The sequence below is a fragment of the Chrysochloris asiatica genome, unplaced genomic scaffold, assembly GCF_000296735.1.
Source record: "Chrysochloris asiatica unplaced genomic scaffold, ChrAsi1.0 scaffold00039, whole genome shotgun sequence".
In the NCBI taxonomy this organism is placed as follows: Eukaryota; Metazoa; Chordata; class Mammalia; order Afrosoricida; family Chrysochloridae; genus Chrysochloris; species Chrysochloris asiatica.
In genome coordinates, this window is record NW_006408557.1 from 9,722,997 (window position 1) to 9,745,706 (window position 22,710).

Here is a 22,710-nt window from a genome sequence, read left to right on the forward strand (position 1 = left end):
TGAAATGTAAAAAAGCCTAGGGAAGAAGGCAGGAAAATTACACAACACCCTCTTTCCCCAGTCCCACCAGAGCCCCCTTCTCATGTAAGAACAGTGCCAACAGGCCTGCCTGGGAAGCTTCCTCTCAGTAGGTCTAGGGCTATGGCAAGCAGGAATGGCTGATGTCAGTGTGGAGCTATGTGGCTGTAGCACCAGCCAGCCCCCAAGGAAAAGCTCACAACTCAGCCTCAATTTCTTCCCAACCATTTTTTCCTACTGGGAAGCTCTTCAACCAGCTTCTTTTGTAGTGAAATCCAAGTATGTACTCAAAGACTGAGTTTCTCCAGACTTGTAGATACTTTGTAGATCCAAAAGGATGCAGCGTTTTACTGTAAAACTAAGGGCCTGATACGAAGGGAAGGAGCCCTGGTAACTGGTAACATAGTAGGTTATGAGTTGGGCTACTAATCACAAAGTCAGTCGTTTGAATCTGCCAGCCACTCCACAGGGGGCAGGAAATAAGACATTCTGCTCCTATAAAGAAAGATTTACAGCCTCAGAAACCCTATATATACAGGGTCACTATGAAACAGAACCGACTCCACGACATGCCACCACCACCACAAGAAAGCAAGTGTCACTACTGGAGCCTCCAATATGAACTGGCAGCCCACCAACCTACTTCAGAGGCCCTTACCTCATCCAGTGAAGCAGACATCAGCATCCCCTGTTGGAGGGAGTAGACCAAGTGTTTATCAAGTGGGGCAATTTGTCCCAAGGCCATACCAACTAGCAATTAGCAGATGCCGTATTTAAGCTTTCTTCTGTGATTTGAAGCCCATATTTTTCTAACCTGACTCCTCTGCGGCTTTTTATGTTTATAGAGAAGCTGTTTATAACTCTTACAACTTCCCCCAGAAATTAGGGGGAATGTAAAAGTAAGCTACCTCTTTGTTCAGGTAGCTCAGACTAAAGCTCTCTGGTGAGGTTTGGGTGTGCCCTCCTTAGGCACTGAACAGTTTTATTGTTGGTTTGTATTAAAGAGATCTGGATACTGGTGTGGCACTGTAGGAGAGGACAGTGCATCATCATATCAGTAAAACCTTTATTCTGTTTTGAACCCACCCCAGTGCCATTGAGTCAGTTTTGATTCATAGCAAATCTATAAGACAGAAATTAATTGCTCCTTAAGATTTCTAGGATTTTAAGCCTTGACTGAAACAGTCTCATCTTTCTCCTGTGGAGTAGCTGGTGGATTTGAAGCGCCATCCTTTCACTTAGCAGCCCAATGTTTAACCCATTGTGCTACACCCATTGTGGTACCAGGGCTCCTTTTTATTTTGAAAGTACAGTAAGAGTCCTGGAGTTCTGAAATTAGGAGTAAAGTAAACAGGTTACCTTGAAAAACTCATAACAAGGAAAGATGTGGCCCTAATTACAGTGCAGCCTATAAACAGGGGTGGATTCACCACTGATTAGGCCGTATTTATCTTGTTTACTGGGTACTCCATCCCTATTAGGGATTATAAATTTGAAAAGAGGCTTTGATTCTATAGGAACCTTCCTACAGACAAATGTCAGCCACACCTAGAAGCAGACTCTTTGATGTGGAGAAAAAATGTGAAATTGTTCATATTAGTCAGTAATTGTAAGTAATCACAAGTAAGGCATGTTTACCTTCTTTATTGAGTAATCTGACACTGCCTTTGAGAACTGGAATTCAACAGGATTACCTTGTTGTTCTGAGTTTTGCAAGCTTCCCACTTTGGGTAGGGTGCATTTTTACAACTTTCTCTCACTGTTAGTGGAATCCTGGTATGGCACTATAGGATAAGTGCTAGACTGCTAACCACAAAGTCGGCAGTTCAAACCCACCAGCTACTCTTCAGAAACCCTACATCGGGTTGCAATGAGTCAGAACAGACTTAACAACCACAACATCACTATTAGTAGAAAATATTTGAGGTTTCCTTTTTTGAAAGGTTTCCATCATACACAAATTCCAGCTGTCACAAATTTTATTGTACTAGAAAATCAATACCTTAAATGTATGATTTACTAGATTAGGACTCTGACAAGAAAATGGGCTTGATCTAATTGTTTGTTTTACATATTCCTAGTCCTAGTGTGGTGCTGTGGGCTAATGTGCCAGACTGCAAAGTCATTTGAACTGCAAGGTCGGTGGTTCAAGCTCACCATCTGCTCCTTGGAAATCCTATACAGGGTCGCTATGGGTCAGAATCGACTCGACAGCACTTAACAACAACAACAATCAAAGGATATGCTCATTTACTAAGGATTTGTATGAGTCCTGGTGTGATGCTGTAATATAAGCACTAGACCACAAAGTTGGTTTGAACTGCAGGGTCAGTGGTTCAAGTTCACCAACCACTCCTTGGAAAACAGGATAGCACTGAGTCAGAATCAATATGAAGGCGCTTAACAACAACAAGGACTTGTAAGTTAAGTCTCGTAACCAACTTGAGGTTGGTGTATTTTATAAGGATTATTCATGTTTTGCAAATTCAGAGTAGACTTGTAGAAGGTTACACTGCTGGTAATAAGCAGGGGAACGTGAATTCCATCTTCTCTGTTTAGATTGTGTACTCATTCCTACTAACTAACTCGCATTTCCTGGGAAGAACAGCAGATAGTTTTCACTTTAAATGCCATCCCCAGAATTCCAAGCCTCAAATTTGTTCAGGACAGGCATCTGCTAACGCTCATAGAATTTATCAAGAATGTCAGTTGCTTTTTTTTGCTTTAAAAAAATCTAGTCTTCTTTTCCCACAACTTCTGAAGGGGATAGTTCTTAACTACAAGACAAGAATTTTAATTTAAAGTCTAGGATTACAGAAAATTCATACTTAAAGTCAAGAAAGGAGGAGAAAGACCTGGTCGGCCAGCAGTATGGCAAGACCTGCCAGAGTCTGTGACATAGCCACAGAGGACTAGAGTGGAAAGTGAAGCGTCCAGCGGATAAGAAGAGAGGGCATATGCATAAGAACACCCACACTTGCAGATAATACCCACTTGACCTGGCTTCTATGGCTGGATGATCAGAGCTCAACTAGAAGAAGAAAGAAGAGGAAAAAAAGAGTAATTTGATACAATTTGATGAACTTGACCTATACCTATGGATGCAGTAGCTCAAAAGATGGAACAAATCTTTACAGCGAAGATCATTCCCACCCCCTCCATACACAGAGTAGACTAGGGCTGGGCAACTTGGACATTGGCCACCCAAAAAGGGGTGGGGGGGGGGGCGCTACAAAGGCAAGAAGTGACTGGCTTACAAACTTTCAAGAGGGAGCCTAGATCCAGAGGGCACAGAGGAAGATAGAATCTCCACTGAGTAGTAGCCAATCTGTCTGGCCAGGGCTGATGAAAGGAGATGGGGATGGCACTCATGTGGCACAACAGTGAATAATTGTTATCAGGACTGACTGTGAGGGTTGGAAATGTAAAGGTAGACATTTTGTAGCAAAACGAGGGGAGTGGTTGACTTTGCATTCCAGGAATGGAAGCCCTGAGACCATCAAGGGAGAAGAGCAGAGAGCGGGACCCTACCCAGAGAAGCAGTGACACCAGAGATGGAGGCAGAGACGATGATGTGAAGAGAGAGAATGGCTGGGGACTCTAGACCCAGAGAGGGAGAGCAGCTGTGTGCTCATGACCAGGAGACAGGCTTGAAGGGTATATATCCCCTTTGGTTGGTTGATGATGCATGGAGGGGATTGTAACCATGACAATGAAAAGATATAAGATAGGAGGAATGTAAAGCTAATGCTCTCCCATGTAAACTATCACCTAATTCACAATAGAACATTTTTTTTAAAAAAAAAAAGAAAGGAGGAGGAGGCATTTCATTGGTTTAACCCATATAGAATTAGAGCAGTCATTCATGTGCTTATATGAGTGTCTTTAACACAAGGCTTCATACAGTTTGTAGAAATGGAATTAGAAGATAATGGAATTATTCCACAAACTTTTGAAGTCCCCTCATATATCGAAGGAGTCCTGTTATGGCTCATGGTACTGCAAGGTCTGTTTGAACCTTAGGGTCAGTGGTTCAAACTCACCAGCAGCTCCTTGGAAACCCTATACAGGATCCCTATGAGTCGGAACCAACTCAACAGGACTTAGCAACATATACAGAAATCATGCTAATCTGTCTTCTTCAGAGAGTGATTCTTTAGTTGCATAAAGGAAAGTCAATAAGGAGACCAAATCATTCTCACCCACTCCTGCTTTATTCATATGCTGATGTCCCTATCTTTTAGATCAGCACTTTCTAGGCAAGGATGAAATGATAAACAATCAGCTGATTTCAAATATGAAAAAAAGAGCCATTTGAAATGATTGTCTTATCGCAAAGAATTTGCATTCCATTTAGTCTATTTAAAGTGCCTTCAGCCAAAGGTCTTACACTGAAAAGTTCTTGAATAAATGCTAGATAACTGACATCAGCTTGCCTCCTCTAGCTGGGAAACAAAAGGAGCCAGGGTAAAATACAGGTAAATTCCCATGTGAGCTAGCTCAGGTTGCTCATTTCAGAACCATATGTTGTGATGTGGTACCAGAGAGTTATCCACCGTCTCTGTCCCCCACCCACAGACACACAAAGTGTCTGCCATCACATGGTAGAGCAAACAAGTGCTTTAACAAAACATGTGCATAACTGGTACCTCACGTTATAGAGAAGGGTGTCTCACTACGCTTGTTACTCCAAGTGGGCTTCATGAGTGGATTTTCATATCATACCACTCTTGCTCCAGTCTTTTTCAATGGGAGAAAGTAGTCCAAAGTTTCTGATAGAGAAATCTTCATTTTGCAGAAGTTGTTGTGATTTTGTGGTTAATGTTTTGATTTTATTCTGACTCGGTGTCAATCTTGAGAAATCTCTCTTGTTTCAAATATTGTTTCAAGGAGGGGGGAGGGAAGGTTTCCAATTTCAACATTGTTAGCAATCTCAAATTTTTTATTTCTTTCAAACAACTCACTACGGACTCTCAACTATGGCACAAAACAGCTAACTGTTCGTTCATATTCCTAAATGGCAGTAGTGAAAAATGAGATAATCTTTTGATTTCTTTAGTTGCTATAAACCAAAATATGTGTTTTCCCTGAAAAGCATTTTAACTATTTGAGGAAAACAAAAACTATAAACTGTAAAATCATCTTATATATTTTGAAGAGCACATCAATTTAGATGTCCAAGTTTATTATTTTTTTAATAGACCTCTTTTTCAGAGGCCTTATTAATTGTGATTATGAACCAAAGAATATAAGCATGAATAAGAAAAAGATTTGGTTGATGCCCCAGAGTTATTATGTACACTGAAGTCACAGAGGCTGCCCAATCTGTCAGGCATACCATGTGCTCTTTCCGGAGCTGAGTGAAGACCAATAATCCAGATGATCTCTCACATGTGTGTTCTTTATAGTTTACAGAGCACTTTTCTGTATAGAATCCCATTCCATCCCCCTAATATCTTTTTAGATAATGTACCATTCTGAGAAGTGAGTCCTAGAGGCATAGTGCCAAGTTGAGATTGTAACCTTGAATCTCTGACTTTGATCTGCTCACATGACCATATCACCTGAAAGGAACTAATGTCCTTGTTCAGTTAACAAAAATCCCACTGCCATCCAGTTGATTCTGATTCACAGTGACATTACAGAACAGAGTAAAAACCTCCCCCATAGGGTTTCCATGACTAAACCTTTACAGGTGCATTGGAGAATGGGTTTGAACTGTCAACGTTGTAGTTAGCAGCCTAATGCTTAATCTACTACACCACTTTTAAAGCATTAAAATTACATTAATTATGTTATGCCAACTAAAAAGAAGGCTCCCAACCATGGAGTTAGAATCCCTGGAGTTAGATGCCCTGAGTCTTTGACTCTGGTTAGTACTCTACACAAAGGTCCTGGTCCTTGGTAATTCAGAAAGCCCTTGGTAATGAGGTGGAAATTGGGTGAAGATGTTATCAAGTAACTCATGTGGAGAGGTCTGTTCTACTGTGTTTCCTGACTATCTCCCTAGGCTCTTTCATTTCAAGAGAGAAATAAGCACCTCTTGGGTAGGAAACATGATCAGGAAAAGAGTATTTAGTAGTGAATGAGAAACTTGACCAGAGGTACTGCTGGTTGTAAGGAAGCACTGAAATCTTTAGGACTTGAATGGTTTTTCCCTCTTTCTAGTTCCACTGAAGGACCATTCCAATTGGCTGTTACCTAGCCTGATCCCATCAATCACCTTGATGGCAGTTGTATAGCTGAAGTCTCCATTCTCTTACTTCAGATGCCATGTCTACTTTGAAGTCACTTGGTTACTGCGAGTGGTCTTCTTTAGAAGCCAGAAGTCACAGAGTCTGCCCAATCTGTGAGGCATACCGTGTGCTCTTTCCAGAGCTGAGTGAAGTACCAATAATCCAGACGATCTCACACGTGTGTGTTCTTTATAGTTTACAGAGCACTTTTCTGTATAGAATTCCATTTCATCCCCTAATGTCTCCAGAGCCACTATTTATTATACTCAGTTTTACAGATGAAAAAACAAAAGCTTAGTGAAGTCAAGTCACAATCCAAGTAATATGGAAACCAACTCCTGGGGTAGACTCATTCAACCCTTCCCTTCAGAGAGGGTTAGCTACCTGCCTTCTCAGGTGTTTTGTGACAGAGAGGGATTGTCTGAAGGTTTATCATCATTTCACCGGAGTTTTAAGTTTGCAGAGAGAAAGACGACAGAGGTAAAGTCATATTACATCTCAGGTTCCTGACATCTACATGACATTGATAATATTAACCATGATCATTTGACCCAATAGCATTTGTCAGGACTGTCCACTGTAAAGTAACTTTTTCTCATTTTCCACAGTGTTCTTTGGAAGCAAGTCACTAAATTCTGCCCATGCACAAAGGATAGGGGTGAATTTAGTTAAACCTTCTGGAAGGAGAAGGATCCACATAAATTATTTGGGATTTTGTAAGGGAGGTTTGTCTTCCCTCTTTTGCCAGTAAAGCCTTTTAGTAGGAGGCACTGGAATCCATCTGACAGATTCTGAAACAAGTATTACTTGAATACAACCTATACTTTTGCCTTTCCCAGTGTGGATTCTGATGGCGCCTTCCTGCCACAAGGTTCCTCCCACTCCCTGCTTCCTCAGCATTCTTTGTTACCTCTGTCATGACATAGTGCCAACTGGCCTGCTCTTCAACAGGAAGTCCTCTAAAAACCAGGCCTGGGCCTTTTTACTTGAGCCATCAGCAGTCATGAGCACAAAGCACCCATGGTGCCCTTCCACATCCTGACACTTCTTTTTTTTGCACACAGTGTGATTTTCCAGTTGTCTGCATCTGTAACTTTTTTCCAAAATTAAACTTTTTTTATTGTGAATTATGTGAAGGTTTAACAGAGCAGATCATCAGTTTTACATTCCATAATTCATGCACGTTTTGTTCAATCCCCACAATGTAACATCACTTAGCCTACTTCCTCCCTGTGTTTCCTGCTTCCATTCCTCCTTCTGAACTTTGTCCTTGGGTGAGAACATAACCTAAGGTGTATATACCTCAACAGTGTTATTGTTCTCCTTATAAACCTGTTTGGCTGAAAATTAAGCCATGGGGGTGAGTTCAGTTCCAGACCTAAAAGGTGACTAAGGACCCCAACTAGTTGGAGGTTCAACCAGTTTCTATCCAGCCAGTAAACCAGGTGTTTATAATTTTGCATTTTGTTCCAGATTTCTCCCACTCTTGCCAGAACCTTCTAATGTGATCTCTTTCAGAGCAGTTGGCAGTGGTCGCCAGGCACTGTTAAGTACTTCTAGTGTCAGAGTCGTAAAGACTGATGTTCATGCCATATTTGTGACCTTTTGCCTCTCTTGTCACCAGAATTCTTGGATAAGGGAGACAGGAAAGACTGAGGATTTAATGCCTTCCTCAGCCTCCTTTTTTAAAGTGTTGAAGAGCAAAGATGTCAGCTTGAGAACTAAGGTGCGCCTGACCCAAGCCATGGTGTTCTCAATAACCTCATATGGATGCGAAAGCTGGACAGTGAATAAGGAAGACTGTAGAAGAATTGATGCCTTTGAGTTTTGGTGTTGGAGGAGAATATTGAAAGTGCCATGGGGTGCCAAAAGAACCAATAGATCTGTTTTGGAAGAAGTGCAGCCAGAGTGCTCCTTAGAGGCCAAGATGGTCAAACTTCATCTCTCATACTTTGGACGTATTGTCAGGAGGGAACAGTCACTGGAGAAGGATATCATGTTTAGTAAGGTGGAGGGTCAGAGGAAAAGAGGAAGACCCCTAACGAGATGGATTAGCCAAATGGCAGCATCGGTGGACTCAAGCGTGGCAATAATAGTGAGGTTCGCCCAGGATCGGGCAGTGTTTTGTTCTGCTGTGTGTAAGGTCGATATGGGTCAGTACCAACTCAATGGCACCTAACAACAACAACAACAGCCTCCATGAGCAGCCTTCATTCAGCCAGTGAGTGACTGCTAGGAGTTAGATGCGTAACTACCCCAGCACCTTCTCCTCTAGGTAGAATGGTCCACACTACCTCTTGCCATTCCCTGGAAGGACTGAGCTTCAGATACCCACAGTGATAACTGGCTTAATAAAAGTAGAGCTGACTATAGGTGCATGGCTCCCCTGCTCTTTCTAAGACACACATGCTTGTCTGAATTTCACCTTTGCCCCTTGAATTCTCAACACAAAGCAAGCAGATGCATTTCCACTCACATGTGGTCCCTTGTGTGACAGCACTAGAAACCAATGCCTTCACCACTTCTCATAAATGATCAATGATTACATTAAGGAACACTAAAGCAAGGGGAATCCAGATAACCGCCGTGTCCTTTACCACTTCCTTCTGTATATAAATATATAAATGCAGTATCTACTACAGCATTCCATTTATATAAAGTTTAAAAACAGGAAAAAAAACATTTTACAGCGACAGAAGTCAGCATGGCACTTACTCTCGGGGATACTGAGTAAGAGGGAATTGTGGATTCTTCTGGAGTACAGTGTTCTGCATCTGTATCTGGGTGTGCAAATACACATGTCAGAGTTTGTGGAGCTGAGCACTTAAAATTTGTGCACTTTCTTGGATATAAATTGCATCTCAATAAACAAATATAAATTAATCAAACTGAAGACTATAGTAGATACTAAGGAGCTCTGGTAGTGTAGTGGTTACAAATCGGGCTGCTAACCTCAAGGCCAGCAGTTCCAAACTACCAGCTGTTCCGTGGGAGAATGATGAGGCTTTCTGCTCCTATAAAGATTTGCAGCCTTGGAAACCCTGTGCAGGATCACTATGAGTCAGAACCAACTCCATGGTACTTAACAACAACACAGTAGACACTGGAGTCCTGGTGTGGTGCTGTTGGATAAGCACTGGACTGTTACCGCAAGGTTGGTGGTTAAACCCACCAAGCAGCCACTCCTTGTAAACTCTATACAGGGTTGCTATAACTCTATACAGGGTTGGGATTGACTCAACAGCATTTAACAATGATAGTAGATAACCCTCTTATGCCTAACTTCTTTCACATGGCATTATATCTGTGAGCTTATCCATGTTGTAGTCTGGAGCAATAGTGTGTTCTTTTTTATTGAATGCATATTACACTGTCTGAATTCCATTGTGTAAAGTGCTCTAGTGGTGCAATAGTTAAGCACTCAACTGGTGACTGAAAGCTCAGTGGTCCCACAGGAGAAAAGACTTAGCAGTTTGCCCCTAGAAAGATTGATGTTCTTGTTAAGTGCTGTTGAGTTGGTTCCGATTATAACAACCTGTATAGGTTTCCAGGCTGGAAATCTTTGTGGGAGCAGAAAGCCTCATCTTTCTCCTGTGGAGTGGGCAAGATGGCTCAAACCACTAATGTTATGGTTCACAGTTCAGTTAACACTGCACTGCCTCATATAAAGGTTATTGTCGTTAAGTACTGTAGAGTCTGTGACCGCTCATAGGGAACCTGTATAGGATTTCTTAGGAGCTGCTGGTGAGTTTGAACTGCCAACCTTTCTGTTCAAACTAACCCGCGGACTAATGCTTCCCCGACAGCAGCACACCAGGACTCCACATAAAGGTTCCAGATAGGAAATCGTATGTGGGGCACTTCTACTCTGTCATTTGTCAGGTGCCATCGAGTCAATTCCGACTCATAGCTACCTTATGCACAACAGAACACAACACTGCCAGGTCCTGTAGCATCCTCACCACTGTGCCAGTCTATCTCATTGGGGGTCTTCCACTTTGTCACTGACCTTCCACTTAAACTAGCATCATATTCTTCTCCAGAGACTGGTCCCTCCCGATAATATGTCCAAAGTCTCACCATCCTGGCTTCAAAGGAGGATTCTGGTTGTACTTCTTCCAACACAGATTGGTTTGTTCTAGCAGTCCATGGTACTTTTAATATTCTTCTCCAGCAACATAACTTAAATGCATCAATTAGTTGATGCTCTTCATTGTTCACTGTCCAACTTCCACAAGGATATGAGGCTACTAAAGATACCATGGTTTGGGTCAGGCACACCTGAGTTTTCAGACTGACATCTTTGCTCTTCAACACTTTAAAGAGGTCTTGTGAAGCAAATTTGCCTAATACAATATGTCATTTGATTTCTTGACTGCGTTGGTGTTGGTGGTGGTTATGTGCTATGGAATTGGTTCTGACTCATAACAACCCTTTATAGAGTTTCCAAGACTGTAAGTCTTTATGGGAACAGAAAGCCTCATCTCTCTCCCACGGAACTACTGGTGGTTTCAAACTGCTGACCATGAGATTAGCAGCTACCGCTATGCTACCAGAGCTCCTTCACCATTTACCATGATGTTATTTATTGGTCCTGTGTTGAGGATTTTTGTTTTCTTCATATTGAGGTATAACCCAGAATGAAGGCTACAACCTTTGATTTTCATCACTAAGTATTTTAAGTCTTCTGCACTTTTAGTAAGCAAGGTTGTACCATCAGCATATCACAGGTTGTTAAATGAATCTTCTTATAATCCTGATGCTGCATTTTTCTTCATATAATCCAGTTTCTCGGATTATTTGCTTAGCATACAGATTGAATAAATATGGTAAAAGAATACAACCCTGACACACAGCTTTCCTAATTTGAAACTATTCAGTGTTCCCTTGTTCTGTTAGAACAACTGCCTCTTGGTCTATGTACAGGTTCCTCATGAGCACAATGAAGTGTTCCGGAACACTCATTCTCTGCAGTGTTGTCCATAGCATGTCATTATTGACACAGTTGAAAGCCTTTGCATGGTCAGTAAAGCACAGGTTAATATCTTTCTGGTTTTCTCTGCTTTCAGCCCAGGTCCATCTGACATCAATAGTGGTATCCCTCATTCCATGGCCTCATCTGAGTCCAGGTGAAACCTCTGGCAGGTCTCTGTCAATGTACTGTTTTAGCCATTTTTTTAAAGGATCTTTAGCAAAATTTTACTTGCATGTGATATTAATGATATTGTCTGATGGTTTCCCCCATTCTGTTGGTGCACTTCTCTTTGAACTGGGCACAAATATGAATCTCTTCCAATCAGTTATCCAGGTAGGTGTCTTCCAAATTCTGTGGCATAGGTGAGTGAGTAGTACCTCCACAGCTGCATCAGTTTGTTGAAATATTCCAATTTGTATTTTAATTTCTGGAGCTTTCAGTGTACCTTGGGCTTCTTCCTACAGTACCATTGTCTCTTTATCATCTGTTATCTCTTAAAATGGCTGAACATCGACCATTTCTTTTTGGTACAGTGACACTGTGTTTTCCTTCCTTTTTCCTTTGATGCTTTCTGCATCATTCAGTGTTTTGTCCACAGAATCAAATCCTTCAATAGTGCAAATCAAAGTTTGAATTTTTTCTTCAGTTCTCTCAGTTTGAGAAATGCTGAATGTGTTCTTCCCTTTTGGTTTTCTAACTCCAGAGTTTTCACATTTCATTATAATACTTGACTTTGTCTTTCAAGTTGCCCTTTGAAATTTTCTCTTCAGCTCTTTTACATCCTCATTTCTTCAATTTGCTTTAGCATCTCTATGCTGGAAAACAAGTTTCAGAGTCTCTTTTGACATCCATTTGGGTCTTTTCCTTCTTTCTTTTCTTCTAAATGACCTTTTGTTTTCTACCTGTATGATGGTCTTGATGTCATCCCACAGCATTTCTGGTCTTAGGTCATTAGTGTCTAATGCATCAAATCTGTTCTTGAGATGACCTCTAAATTCAGGTGGGATATGTTCGAGATCAAATTTTGCTCCTATTTGTTGTTGTTGTTAGGTGCCATCGAGTCGGTACCGACTCATAGCGACCTTATGCACAGCAGAACGAAACACTGCCCAATCCTGGGTCAACCTCACTATTGTTGCCATGCTTGAGTCCATGGATGCTGCCACTTGGCAAATCCATCTCACTGGAGGTCTTCCTGTTTTTCTCTGACCCTCCACCTTACCAAACATGATATCCTTCTCCAGCGAATGGTCCCTCCTGACAATATGTCCAAAGTATGAGAGACAAAGTTTGGCCATCCTGGCCTCCAAGGAGCACTCTGGCTGCACTTCTTCCAACACAGATCTGTTGGTTCTTTTGGCAGCCCGTGGCACTTTCAGTATTCTCCTTTAATACCATAACTCAAAAGCTTTGCTCCCATGGACTTGTTTTAATTTTTTTCAGCTTTAGCCTGAACTTGCATCTCAGCAGTTTATGGTCTGTTTCATAGTCTGCTCCTTTTTTGACTGATGATATAGAGCTTTTCCACCATCTCGTCTCAGAGATGTAGTCAATTTGATTTCTTCTTATGCCATCTGTTAAGTCCACATGTATTGTTACCTTTTATGTTGTTTTTAAAAGGTATTTGAATGAAGAAGTCATTGGTCTTGCAAAATTCTGTCATGCGATCTCTGGCTTCGTTTCTATCACCAATGCCATATTTTACAATGACTGATCCTTTCTCTTTGCTTACAGCCTTTGCTTTCAAATCACCAGTAATTATCAATACATCTTAGTTGCAAGTTTGATCAATTTCAGACTGAAAAAGTTGATAAAATTCGTCAATTTCATCAGCACTGGCTTTAGAGGTTGATGTGTAAATCTGAATAATAGTGGTATTAACTGGTCTTCATTATGTGTAATGGTATTATCTTATAACAGACAGCATTATATTTCAAGATAGATACTGAAATGTTCTTTTTAATGATGAATGCAATGTCATTCCTCTTCAATTTGTCATTCCAGGCATAGTAAATCATGTGACTGTCAGATTCAAAATGGCCAATACCAGTTCATTTCAGCTCACTAATGCCTTGGATAGCGATGCCTATGCGTTCCATTTCTTTTCTTTTCAGCTGTTTATTGTGAATTGAGTGAATGTTTGCCGACAAGATTATCAGCTTTATAGTCAACAAATTATATGCTTTGTTTCATCTCAGTGATTACAATCCCCTCCCTACAGCAACAATTATCCTACTTTCTCCCTGTGGCTTCCCTTTTACATCTTATATTTCACAAATGAACAAAGCAAACATATCTGATGTACACATACAAAACAAAAAAGATATATTCATTTAAGTGTTCTAAGAGCACATTCTGCAAGCCACCTTCTTGACGGCAGACACACAGCCTTACCCAGTCCGTGAACCTAGAGCCTACTGCTGCTCTATCTCTCCATGCCACTGCCTCTGCCATCATTTCTGCTGTCACCACTTTTCTAGGTAGGGTCTTATGTTCCACTTATGCTCTCACTTCTGGTATTATCTGAAATTTCATTTCTGAAATGAAAGATTAACTACTTCCCGTTTTATTTACACATCGTCTATAATTACAGTTGTGACGATCAGTTATTCCTGCTAACACTCACGATTGAATCATAAAATCCTATCACCATTGTTGCCAATTCCCTTTCTCCAGATCCATCTGGAAAAGAGAAAAACTATTCAGTGGGAATTCTACATTACCCTATCATAGTAAAACTAAGCACCTTCGTGAAAGCTTGTAAGTCAGCCACTTCATGCCTTTATAGTCCCCCACTTTTTTGATAGCCAATGTCTAAATTGCTCATCCCTGTATACCCATTACACTGAGGAAACAAGCTTGTTTCTTAATCAAAAGAATCCTTCCATTTCTGTTGGAATTTCAGCAACTGCATCCATAAGCAAAAGTCCAGTTCATTAAATTGTAGCAATTTACACTTTTTCATAGTACCAAGCATCTTTATCTTCATCTTGTTGAGTTCTGATCATCTGGCCTTCCAAGCTAGGTTAAATGGATTCATTTTTGACAACTTCCAATTTTCTTAGATTCATGCTTCGTACATCCCAAGTTCTGATAGTTAATGGAAGATTACAACTGTTTCTCCTCAGTTTGAGTTATGCCCCATGAGCAAATGAAGGTCCTGAAATTCATACTCCATTCTCGTTGTTACAGTCAACTGTTCTTTGAAGAGACAGTTCTTGAGGGGCTCATCTTCTAACTCTATATCTGACAATATTCTGGTGGTATTTATCATGTTTCAATATGCAGTTATCTGCTATCTGACAATAGTCCACTGTTATTCTTGAGATTCTTAGTGGCTAAACATTCAGAAGTAATCCACCTTGCCATTCTTCCTAGTCTGTCTTAGTCTGAAAACTCAGCTGCAACCTTTCCACCATGGATGTACCCTGCTGGTATTTAAAATACTGATGGTCTACTGTCCAGCATACAGCAGCACGCAAGCCATTACAATACAACAAATGGACAGATGAGAGGTGGTATTCTGTCATATAGGGCCACTGTGAGTCGAAAGCAACTGGACGGCACACAACAGTAACAACATACCATTGTATAAATATATTCAGTGTATCCATTCTATCAGAATACATTTCTGTTGTTGCTAGGCTTTGACTATTAATAAGATGCTGCCATGAACGTTAGTGTACATTCCGAATCAGTGTGAGGATGGGGCTTCCAAGGAGGAGGAAAAGTCATGACAATCATACTTTGCTAAGATCAGATGAGATAATGAAATAAAGCACTTAACACAGAGCCTAGACAGTTGGGAGTGGGCAATAAGAATTGCTATTATTGCCTTTTCAACTCCTGGCCTGCTACTGGAGGATCGGCACTGGACTTTAAAACCACAGGGTCGGCAGTTCAAACCCACCAGCTGCACCTCAGAAATCCTATACACTATGAGTCACTATGAGTCGGAATTGACTTGACAAAACTTAACAACAATTGCCTTTATAAAGTCCTGGTGTGGCGCCATTGGATAACCACTGGCCTGTTAACAAAAAGGTCAGCAGTTTAAGCCCACCATCCTCTCCTCAGAAGTCCTATACAGGGTTGCTATGAGTTGGAACATATTGGACAGCACTTAACAACAACAACAACAACATTGTCTTTTCATTGTAATGGTCATGTAAGGTAAAGCCAAGGATGATTAAGAGTTATACAAGTTTATTAACAGAAAAAAACAATGCAAACTAAGTCATTTTCCTAATGCCAGGCATGAAATGAATACCTCGTACTGTTTTTCTTTTTACTTTACCACCCCTTTTGTTTCACCTTTTATTTCTATAGTTAAATCTCTATATTTAAACAAAGAGTTCTCCCGGTTAGGATGTGAAGCAGAGGATCAGAGGAAAACAGGCCAGGAAGGTGATTATTGTGACATTAACTTTTTTTTTTTTAATGTTTTATTGTGAATTATGTGATAGTTTACATGGGAGAACATTAGTTTTACATTCATTCTATCAAATATCCTCTCATTGCCATGGTTACAATCCCCTCCATGCAATCCTTCCCCCATACCCCCCAGGTCTTCAGCACACAGTTGCTCTCCCTCTCTGTATCTAAAGTCTCCAGCTGCTCCATCGTTCCACGTCATCATCTCTGGCTCCATTTCAGGCATCACTGCTTCTCTGGGTAGGGTCCCGCTCTCTGCTCTTCTCCCTTGATGGTCCTAGGGACCTCCGCTCCTAGACTGAAAAGCTAATCACTCCCCTTCTTGCTATAAAACGTCTACCTTTACATTTCCGACCCTCACAAACAGTCCTGATAACAATTATTCACTATTGTATCACAAGAGACCCGTCTGTATTTCATTGTATCAGCTCCACCTAGTCAGATTGAATACTACTCACTGGAGATTCTACCTTCCTCCAGGCCCTCTGGATCTAGGTTCCCTCTTGAAAGCTTGTAAACCAGTCACTTCTTGCCTTTGTAGCTCCCCACCCCCCATTTTGGGTAGCCAATGTCCAAGTTGCCCATCCCTGTCTACTCTGTGTGTAGAGGGGGTGGGAATGATTCTTGTTGTAAGGACTTGTTCCCTCTTTTGAGCTACTGCTTCCATAGGTGTAGGTCAAGTTCATCAAATTGTATGAGAATACTTTTTTTTTTCCCTCTTCTTTTTACTTCTGGTTGAGCTCTGATCATCCAGTCACTGAGGCCAGGACGAGTGGGTATTATCTGCAAGTGTGGGTGTTCTTATGCATATGCCTTATCTTCTTATCAGCTGGACGCTTCACTCTCCACTCTAGTCCTCTGTGGCTATGTCACTGACTCTGGGCCCAAGAGTCCCCAGGTCTTGCCACACTGCTGGCTAACCAGGTCTTCACCCAGGTTCACAGAAGTCTATTGAACGTTGTAGGGCTTAGCTCACCGCTTCATTGCTGTTTTTCCCTCACTTCCCCTTATCGATGTCGAGCGTGGTCACCAATCACAGCATGTATTCCCGTTGAGTCTTAGTCTTGGAAGGGGGTTTGCACTGAGGGGACCCAACCACTTGCCTTGATGTTGAGATTAACTTTTGCATCCGTTTTAACTTTGCTGTTGTTGTTAGGTGCCGTCAAGTTGGTACTGACTCATAGCATCCTCATGTACAACAGAAGGACACACTGCCCGGTCCTGTGCCAGTCTCACAATCATTGCTGCTTGAGCCCATTGCTGCTGCCACTATGCCATTCTACCTTGTTTGGTGTCTTCCTCTTTTTCGCTGACCTTCCACTTTATCTAGCATGATGTCCCTCTCCAGGGTCTGGTCCTTCTTGGTAATATGTACGAAGTATGAGAGATGAAATCTGGCTATCTGGGTTTCTAAGGTATATCTGGCTGTACTTCTTCCAACACAGATTTGTTTGTTCTTCTGGCAGTTCATGGTACTTTCAGTATTCTCCTCCAGCAGCATAATTCAAATGCATCAATTCTATAGTCTTCCTTGTTCATTGTCCAGCTTTTACAAGCATATGAGGCTACTGAAAATACCATGGCTTGAGTGAAGTGCACCTTAGTCCTCAAACTGATACCTTTGCTCTTGTATATTTTAAAGAGGTTTTATACAGCAGACTTGCCTAATGAAATACGTCATTTGATTTCCTGAGTGTTAATGGTTGATACAAGCAAAATGAAGTCTTTTGACAACTTCAATCTTTTCTCCATTTATCATGATGTTATTTATGGATTCAGTGGTGAGCATTTTTGTTTTCTTTACATTGAGGTACAACTCATACTGAGAGCTGTGTCTTTGAGCTTCATCAGTATTTTAAGTCTTCCTTATTTTCAGCAAACAAGGTTCTATCATCTGCTTATCTCAGGTTGTTAATGAGTTTCCCTCCAATCCTGATGTCACGTTCTTCATATAATCTAGCTTCTTAGATTATTTACTTAGCATACATACTGAGTAAATATGGTGAGAATACCACCCTGGCACACATCTTTCCTAATTTTAAACCATTCAGTGTTCCCTTGTTCTGTTTGAACAAATGCCTCTTTAGTCTATGTACAGGTTCTTCAAGAGTACAATTAAGTGTTCTGGAAGACTCATTCTCTGCAATGTTGTCCATAACGTTAACTTTAGGGCATAGGAATATTGTCTTAGGTGTTTGTACATCTGGCTTAGATTACTCTTTGTCCCAAGCCTTCTTAATAATACCTAACACTTTTGATTGAATACAATCTGGTTCTGTGTTAAGGATTGTAAAGAGCAGAGAACTCAATCACCTCTTTCTGATCTTGTAAGAATGCAGCTCCATGGTTCCACAGCTTCCAAACTGGAATTGCTGTAAAGATGATAGTTGCTAAGGAGAAACCCTGATGACTTTTATGAGAATGTGCAAATATTGAGATTGAAAAATTGATATTGCAAACATCCAGCACTTATCACTGTATAGATCAGTGTAAGTTCTAGATCTCTGGGTTTATGGGAATGATCATTTCAGTATCAGTCCAGAAAGCTAGTCCATTTTGCAGCCACAAAAAAAAGGAGGGAAAGTAATACCTCCTACGCCTGAAAGGGTTTCCTAATTCTAAACAGAAATATATTTCAAAATTATTTTTTAACTTTTAAATTTTGAAATAATTTCAGACTTACAGAAATGTTGCAAAAATTGTACAAAGAAATTGTGTCTAGTCTTCACACAGATTTCCCAGATAGCAACACTGTGACACATTTGCTTCATTCTCTTTCTCTCTGCCCACATGTACACATGTACATATATGCACATACTCCCCACCGCCCCGAAAATTATCTGAGAATAATTTTCACGCACCATGCCTCTTTACTTTAAATGCGTCACTGTGTACTTCCTGAAAACAAGGGCACTCTCTTCCAGTAAAGTTATCAAATAAAGAACGTTAACAACAGTGCATTTGTATTAATATGCTGGCTATTCAAATATCCTAAGTAGTCCCAGTAATATCCTAAATAGCAAATGAAAAAAAGTAGGGGTGGGGAAGGGGTAACCAGAATTCAATCCAAGATCACATGTTGTATTTAATTACATCTCTCTTGGTGGGGCACTGGACCACAAGGTCTATTTGAACCACAAAGTCAGTGGTTCAAACTCACCAGCTGCTCCTTGGAAACCCTATACAGGGTCACTCTGAGTAAGAATTGACTTGATGGCACTTAACAACAGCAATAACTTAATAACAGCAATCAATAACAAAATACTTCAATGGATCTTAAAAATCCTTCTTTTAAGATTTCATATTTGCTTTCCTTTCAATTAGATATAATCAGTTGAAGGATTCAGAGGAAAGAAGATCCTCTTCTAGAATATTTACCTATATTTATGTGAAGGACGGATGAGTGGTAAATGCAGTTTGAACAAATATGCTAAATTATATTGATTATATACAAGACAAACTAATAATTTAATAGAATTTATCATTGATTGCATATAGGAGAAACTAAGAATTTTTTCCTGGCTTTTAGAAAAACACAGTAGAATGTGAGTCATAGTGCCTCTCAGTTTTGTTTGCTGACTGAGTGTTTAGTTCTAACTTGTCTGCCCTATAACCAATGAATGGGTGTTTCAGACCCCCATTCTGAGAAAGCAGACTGTGCATTTATTTTTTTTTCCTTCAGACAATGGTCACAGTAGCTGCACTTTCTTTGGCAGATGTGGTGCTGGAAAAAGCTATGCACAAGTGCATCTTGAAACCCTTGAAGGGACACGTGGAGGCCATGCTGAAGGACTTCCACATGGCAGACGGCTCATGGAAACAGTTGAAGGATAACCTACAGCTCGTACGGCAGAGGAACCCACAGGAGCTGGGGGTCTTTGCCCCGACCCCTGATTTTGTGGATGTGGAGAAAATCAAGGTCAAATTCATGACCATGCAGAAGATGTATTCACCAGAAAAGAAAGTTATGCTGCTGCTGAGGGTCTGCAAACTCATCTACACGGTCATGGGGAACAACTCAGGTAAGGGCCCTCAGGGTCCAATAACTGGGCCAAGACATGTCGGCCTTTAGGATTCCAAGCTTCCCTTCCTTTTAATTCTTGATTTCAATATGCAGCTCACAAAAATAGTAGTGATACTGTGATGTCTGGCAAGTTAGTCATATGCAACACATAAATAAGCCAAAAAACCAGCCCTAATTGTGACTCGTAATAATGCTATTGGACTGAGTAGAACTACCCCAGAGGGTTTCCAAGATTGATAGCTTTACAGAAGCACACTGTACATCTTTCCCTCAAAAAGATGCTAGTTGGTTTCAAACTACCAGCCTTTAGGTTAACAGCTGAGCACTAAACTACAGCCTCCCCAGTGTTCCTTAACATGCAAATAACTCCAAATAAAGTAAGTGGAAGACAACACGATTTTTGTACAATGCCAATTCAATAAAAAACTTAGAAAAAAAATTAGTGCATGGTTTTGGTTATGAATTTAATCTCTTACAGTCTGATTTCAAACCCTTTGCTCTTTGAGTTAATTGAGTAACTATGAGTTTTGCCTCATTAATCAGTCTTCTATGCTGCAGTTTCTGCATCTATAGTCAGATGTGACACTGCCCTTCATAAGGTGGAGGCTGGATGAATCAGTACATGCATAGCACCAAGCGTGATGAAAGTACTAGCTATTATTACACTTTGGCCAAGAAGGATCATGTCAGTGATTTGTAGCATATGTCAGAATATTGGAGTATTCAGTATTAATGCCATTTCTGTAGCGCTCTGGGCTCTCCCTTTTACTACAACAAGGAGTTACAAAGTTGGAAACTAGGCACTCAGATTTTCCGTGTGCTATTTCTTATAGCTTCATAAGTCACCATGATTCACAGGTATTGAATGTGCCTCACATTGCTCCAGATCTTCAGCAACTCTGTTGTAATTCCATGGACTGCTAACAACTTTTCCTCCAAGTGAAGTTGTTTTTTAGAGAAGTAGCAGAGAGAATACACAAGCTCTATTAACCACTGCTTTGGTAGATTGCAATATGTGAAATACGCACTTTATCAAGTGTTGAGTGACAGTATCAGAGTGTGAGCTCTTGGGTGAGCATTCACAGCACAGGACAGTGACTCTGAAATGTGCACATTTCACATACAACAAATATATTTTCTGTAATTCACAATATGATTTCTAAAAGTTCCTGACATATTATCTGCTGAAGGGTGTGTTCTTTTAAAGCAGGGTTCTTCAGCCATGGCTCTATAGGCATTTTAAACCAGACACTTTGCTATGGGGGCTGTCCAGTGCATAGTTGAAAGTTTAGCAGCATCCATTTGCATCCCCACCCTGCAGTCATGGCAACTGAAACTGTTTCCAGACATTAAATCACTCCTTGTTGGGAACCACTGCTCTAAAGAAAGCTAGAAATTAGGACCAAAAATGTCTGCCATATACTGCAAATACAAGAAGGTGTGTTTTTCACCTTTTTGAAGTCCCCTCAGATATACTGATTAATTAATAATCAACGTGTATTCAACATAATCTGAATTGGCACACTTAAATTAATTGCTTTCCCATTGAATATAAACTATATTTCCAGTTTAAGTTTGATCTTATTAATTATTATGTTTACAATTAATTTGCACTGAAAGCAATTACAAACAAGGCACAAAGAATTAGCAAATAGGTATTTTATAAATGCTTTATAATATTATATCATTATATACTGAAATATTAAAATGTACTTTATGTTCTATTGCATAACATAATACAAATCTGAACATAGAAAGAACATTTTTTATCTGTTAATTCACTCGCAGGCACTCATTCTAAAATTGTAAATTAGGGTTGATTAAAGAAAAGGGCAGCTGAAGAGAGCTTATGGGCTGCATAGAATTACAGAAACACCCACCTCTGTTTATAAATAGTACATTTCCCCAGAATAACTGCTCACCACCTAATAAAAGCAACAAGTGGGCTATGAAAGAACGAAACATTGGTAAAAATGTTCCCATCTTCCCCTTTCCTTCTAATCCCAGGGAGGATGTATGGAGCGGATGACTTTCTGCCAGTGCTGACCTATGTCATAGCTCAGTGTGACATGCTTGAACTGGACACTGAAATCGAGTATATGATGGAACTCTTAGACCCATCGCTGTTGCATGGAGAAGGTAAAAGTGCCGTTAACTGTTGCATGGGAGGAGCTGGGTGCTTTTTTTTTGACATCTTAAGGGTAATTGGGGTGTGGTGCTGTATGATAAGCACTGGACAGCAAACTACAAGTCAGCAGTTCAAACTCACCAGCTGCTCCTCATAAACCCTGTACAGGGCTTGACCCATTGCCTGCTGATGGCACCACCTGGGCCTTGAACGGCTGCACGAGGCATCAAAGGTTTGATAATGGCCAAGAATAGACTAAGAGGGCAGAAGGCCAGGAGCGTATTTCACATAGCGAACCAAAAAAACTTTAAATCAAAAAACAAAGCAAAAACGGTTACCACAAATCTTAAGAAGATAAACATTGTGAATAATGAAAAAGTTACCAGAGTAAATAAAGCTTTTGTAGATATACAAAAGGAACTTGCGCATTTCTCCAAAGGCCTTTTCCTTGAACTGCTGAAGAAAAAAACGGATTCCTCAGCAGCAGCATGAAAACCAACTAGTCAATATGGCCGAGGCTACAAGATTAATGGCTCAGTTGTAATCAATGGTGAGATGTCAAATTCCCAAGGAAAAAAGACAAATAAATTTAATGTTATATAAAAAAAAACAACAACCCTGTACAGGGACACTATGAGTCAAAACCAACTCAGTGGCATTTAACAACAACAAGGGTTAATGTAGTAGTTTTAAAAATCACTTTTGCTGATTTTAAAAAAACGATTAAAAATTTAATAAGTGTTCATCATAGGAAAATTTGAACAATTGGAGAAACAAGGTATTCGTCATAGGAAAATTGAAAAAGTTGGAGAAGCACAAAGGAAAAAATGTAAACCTACCAGAATTATATTTTATTGAGACTGATGAATTGCAATAAAAACACCATTCATTACTA

At 40.4% G+C, this 22,710-nt stretch overlaps 1 protein-coding gene and 1 pseudogene across 1 annotated transcript in view; both read left to right on the top strand.

Annotated features, from left to right (window-relative positions):
- The window catches only part of RIN2 (Ras and Rab interactor 2), a 150,430-nt gene that overhangs the window by 116,808 nt on the left and 10,912 nt on the right, over positions 1 to 22,710 (top strand). The window contains exons 9-10 of the mRNA XM_006860645.1: positions 19,380 to 19,685; positions 21,695 to 21,826. Of these exons, the coding sequence (XP_006860707.1) occupies positions 19,380 to 19,685; positions 21,695 to 21,826 (438 nt within the window). The remainder of the gene's footprint in view (positions 1 to 19,379; positions 19,686 to 21,694; positions 21,827 to 22,710) is intronic.
- Positions 22,056 to 22,359, top strand: LOC102812380 (annotated as a pseudogene).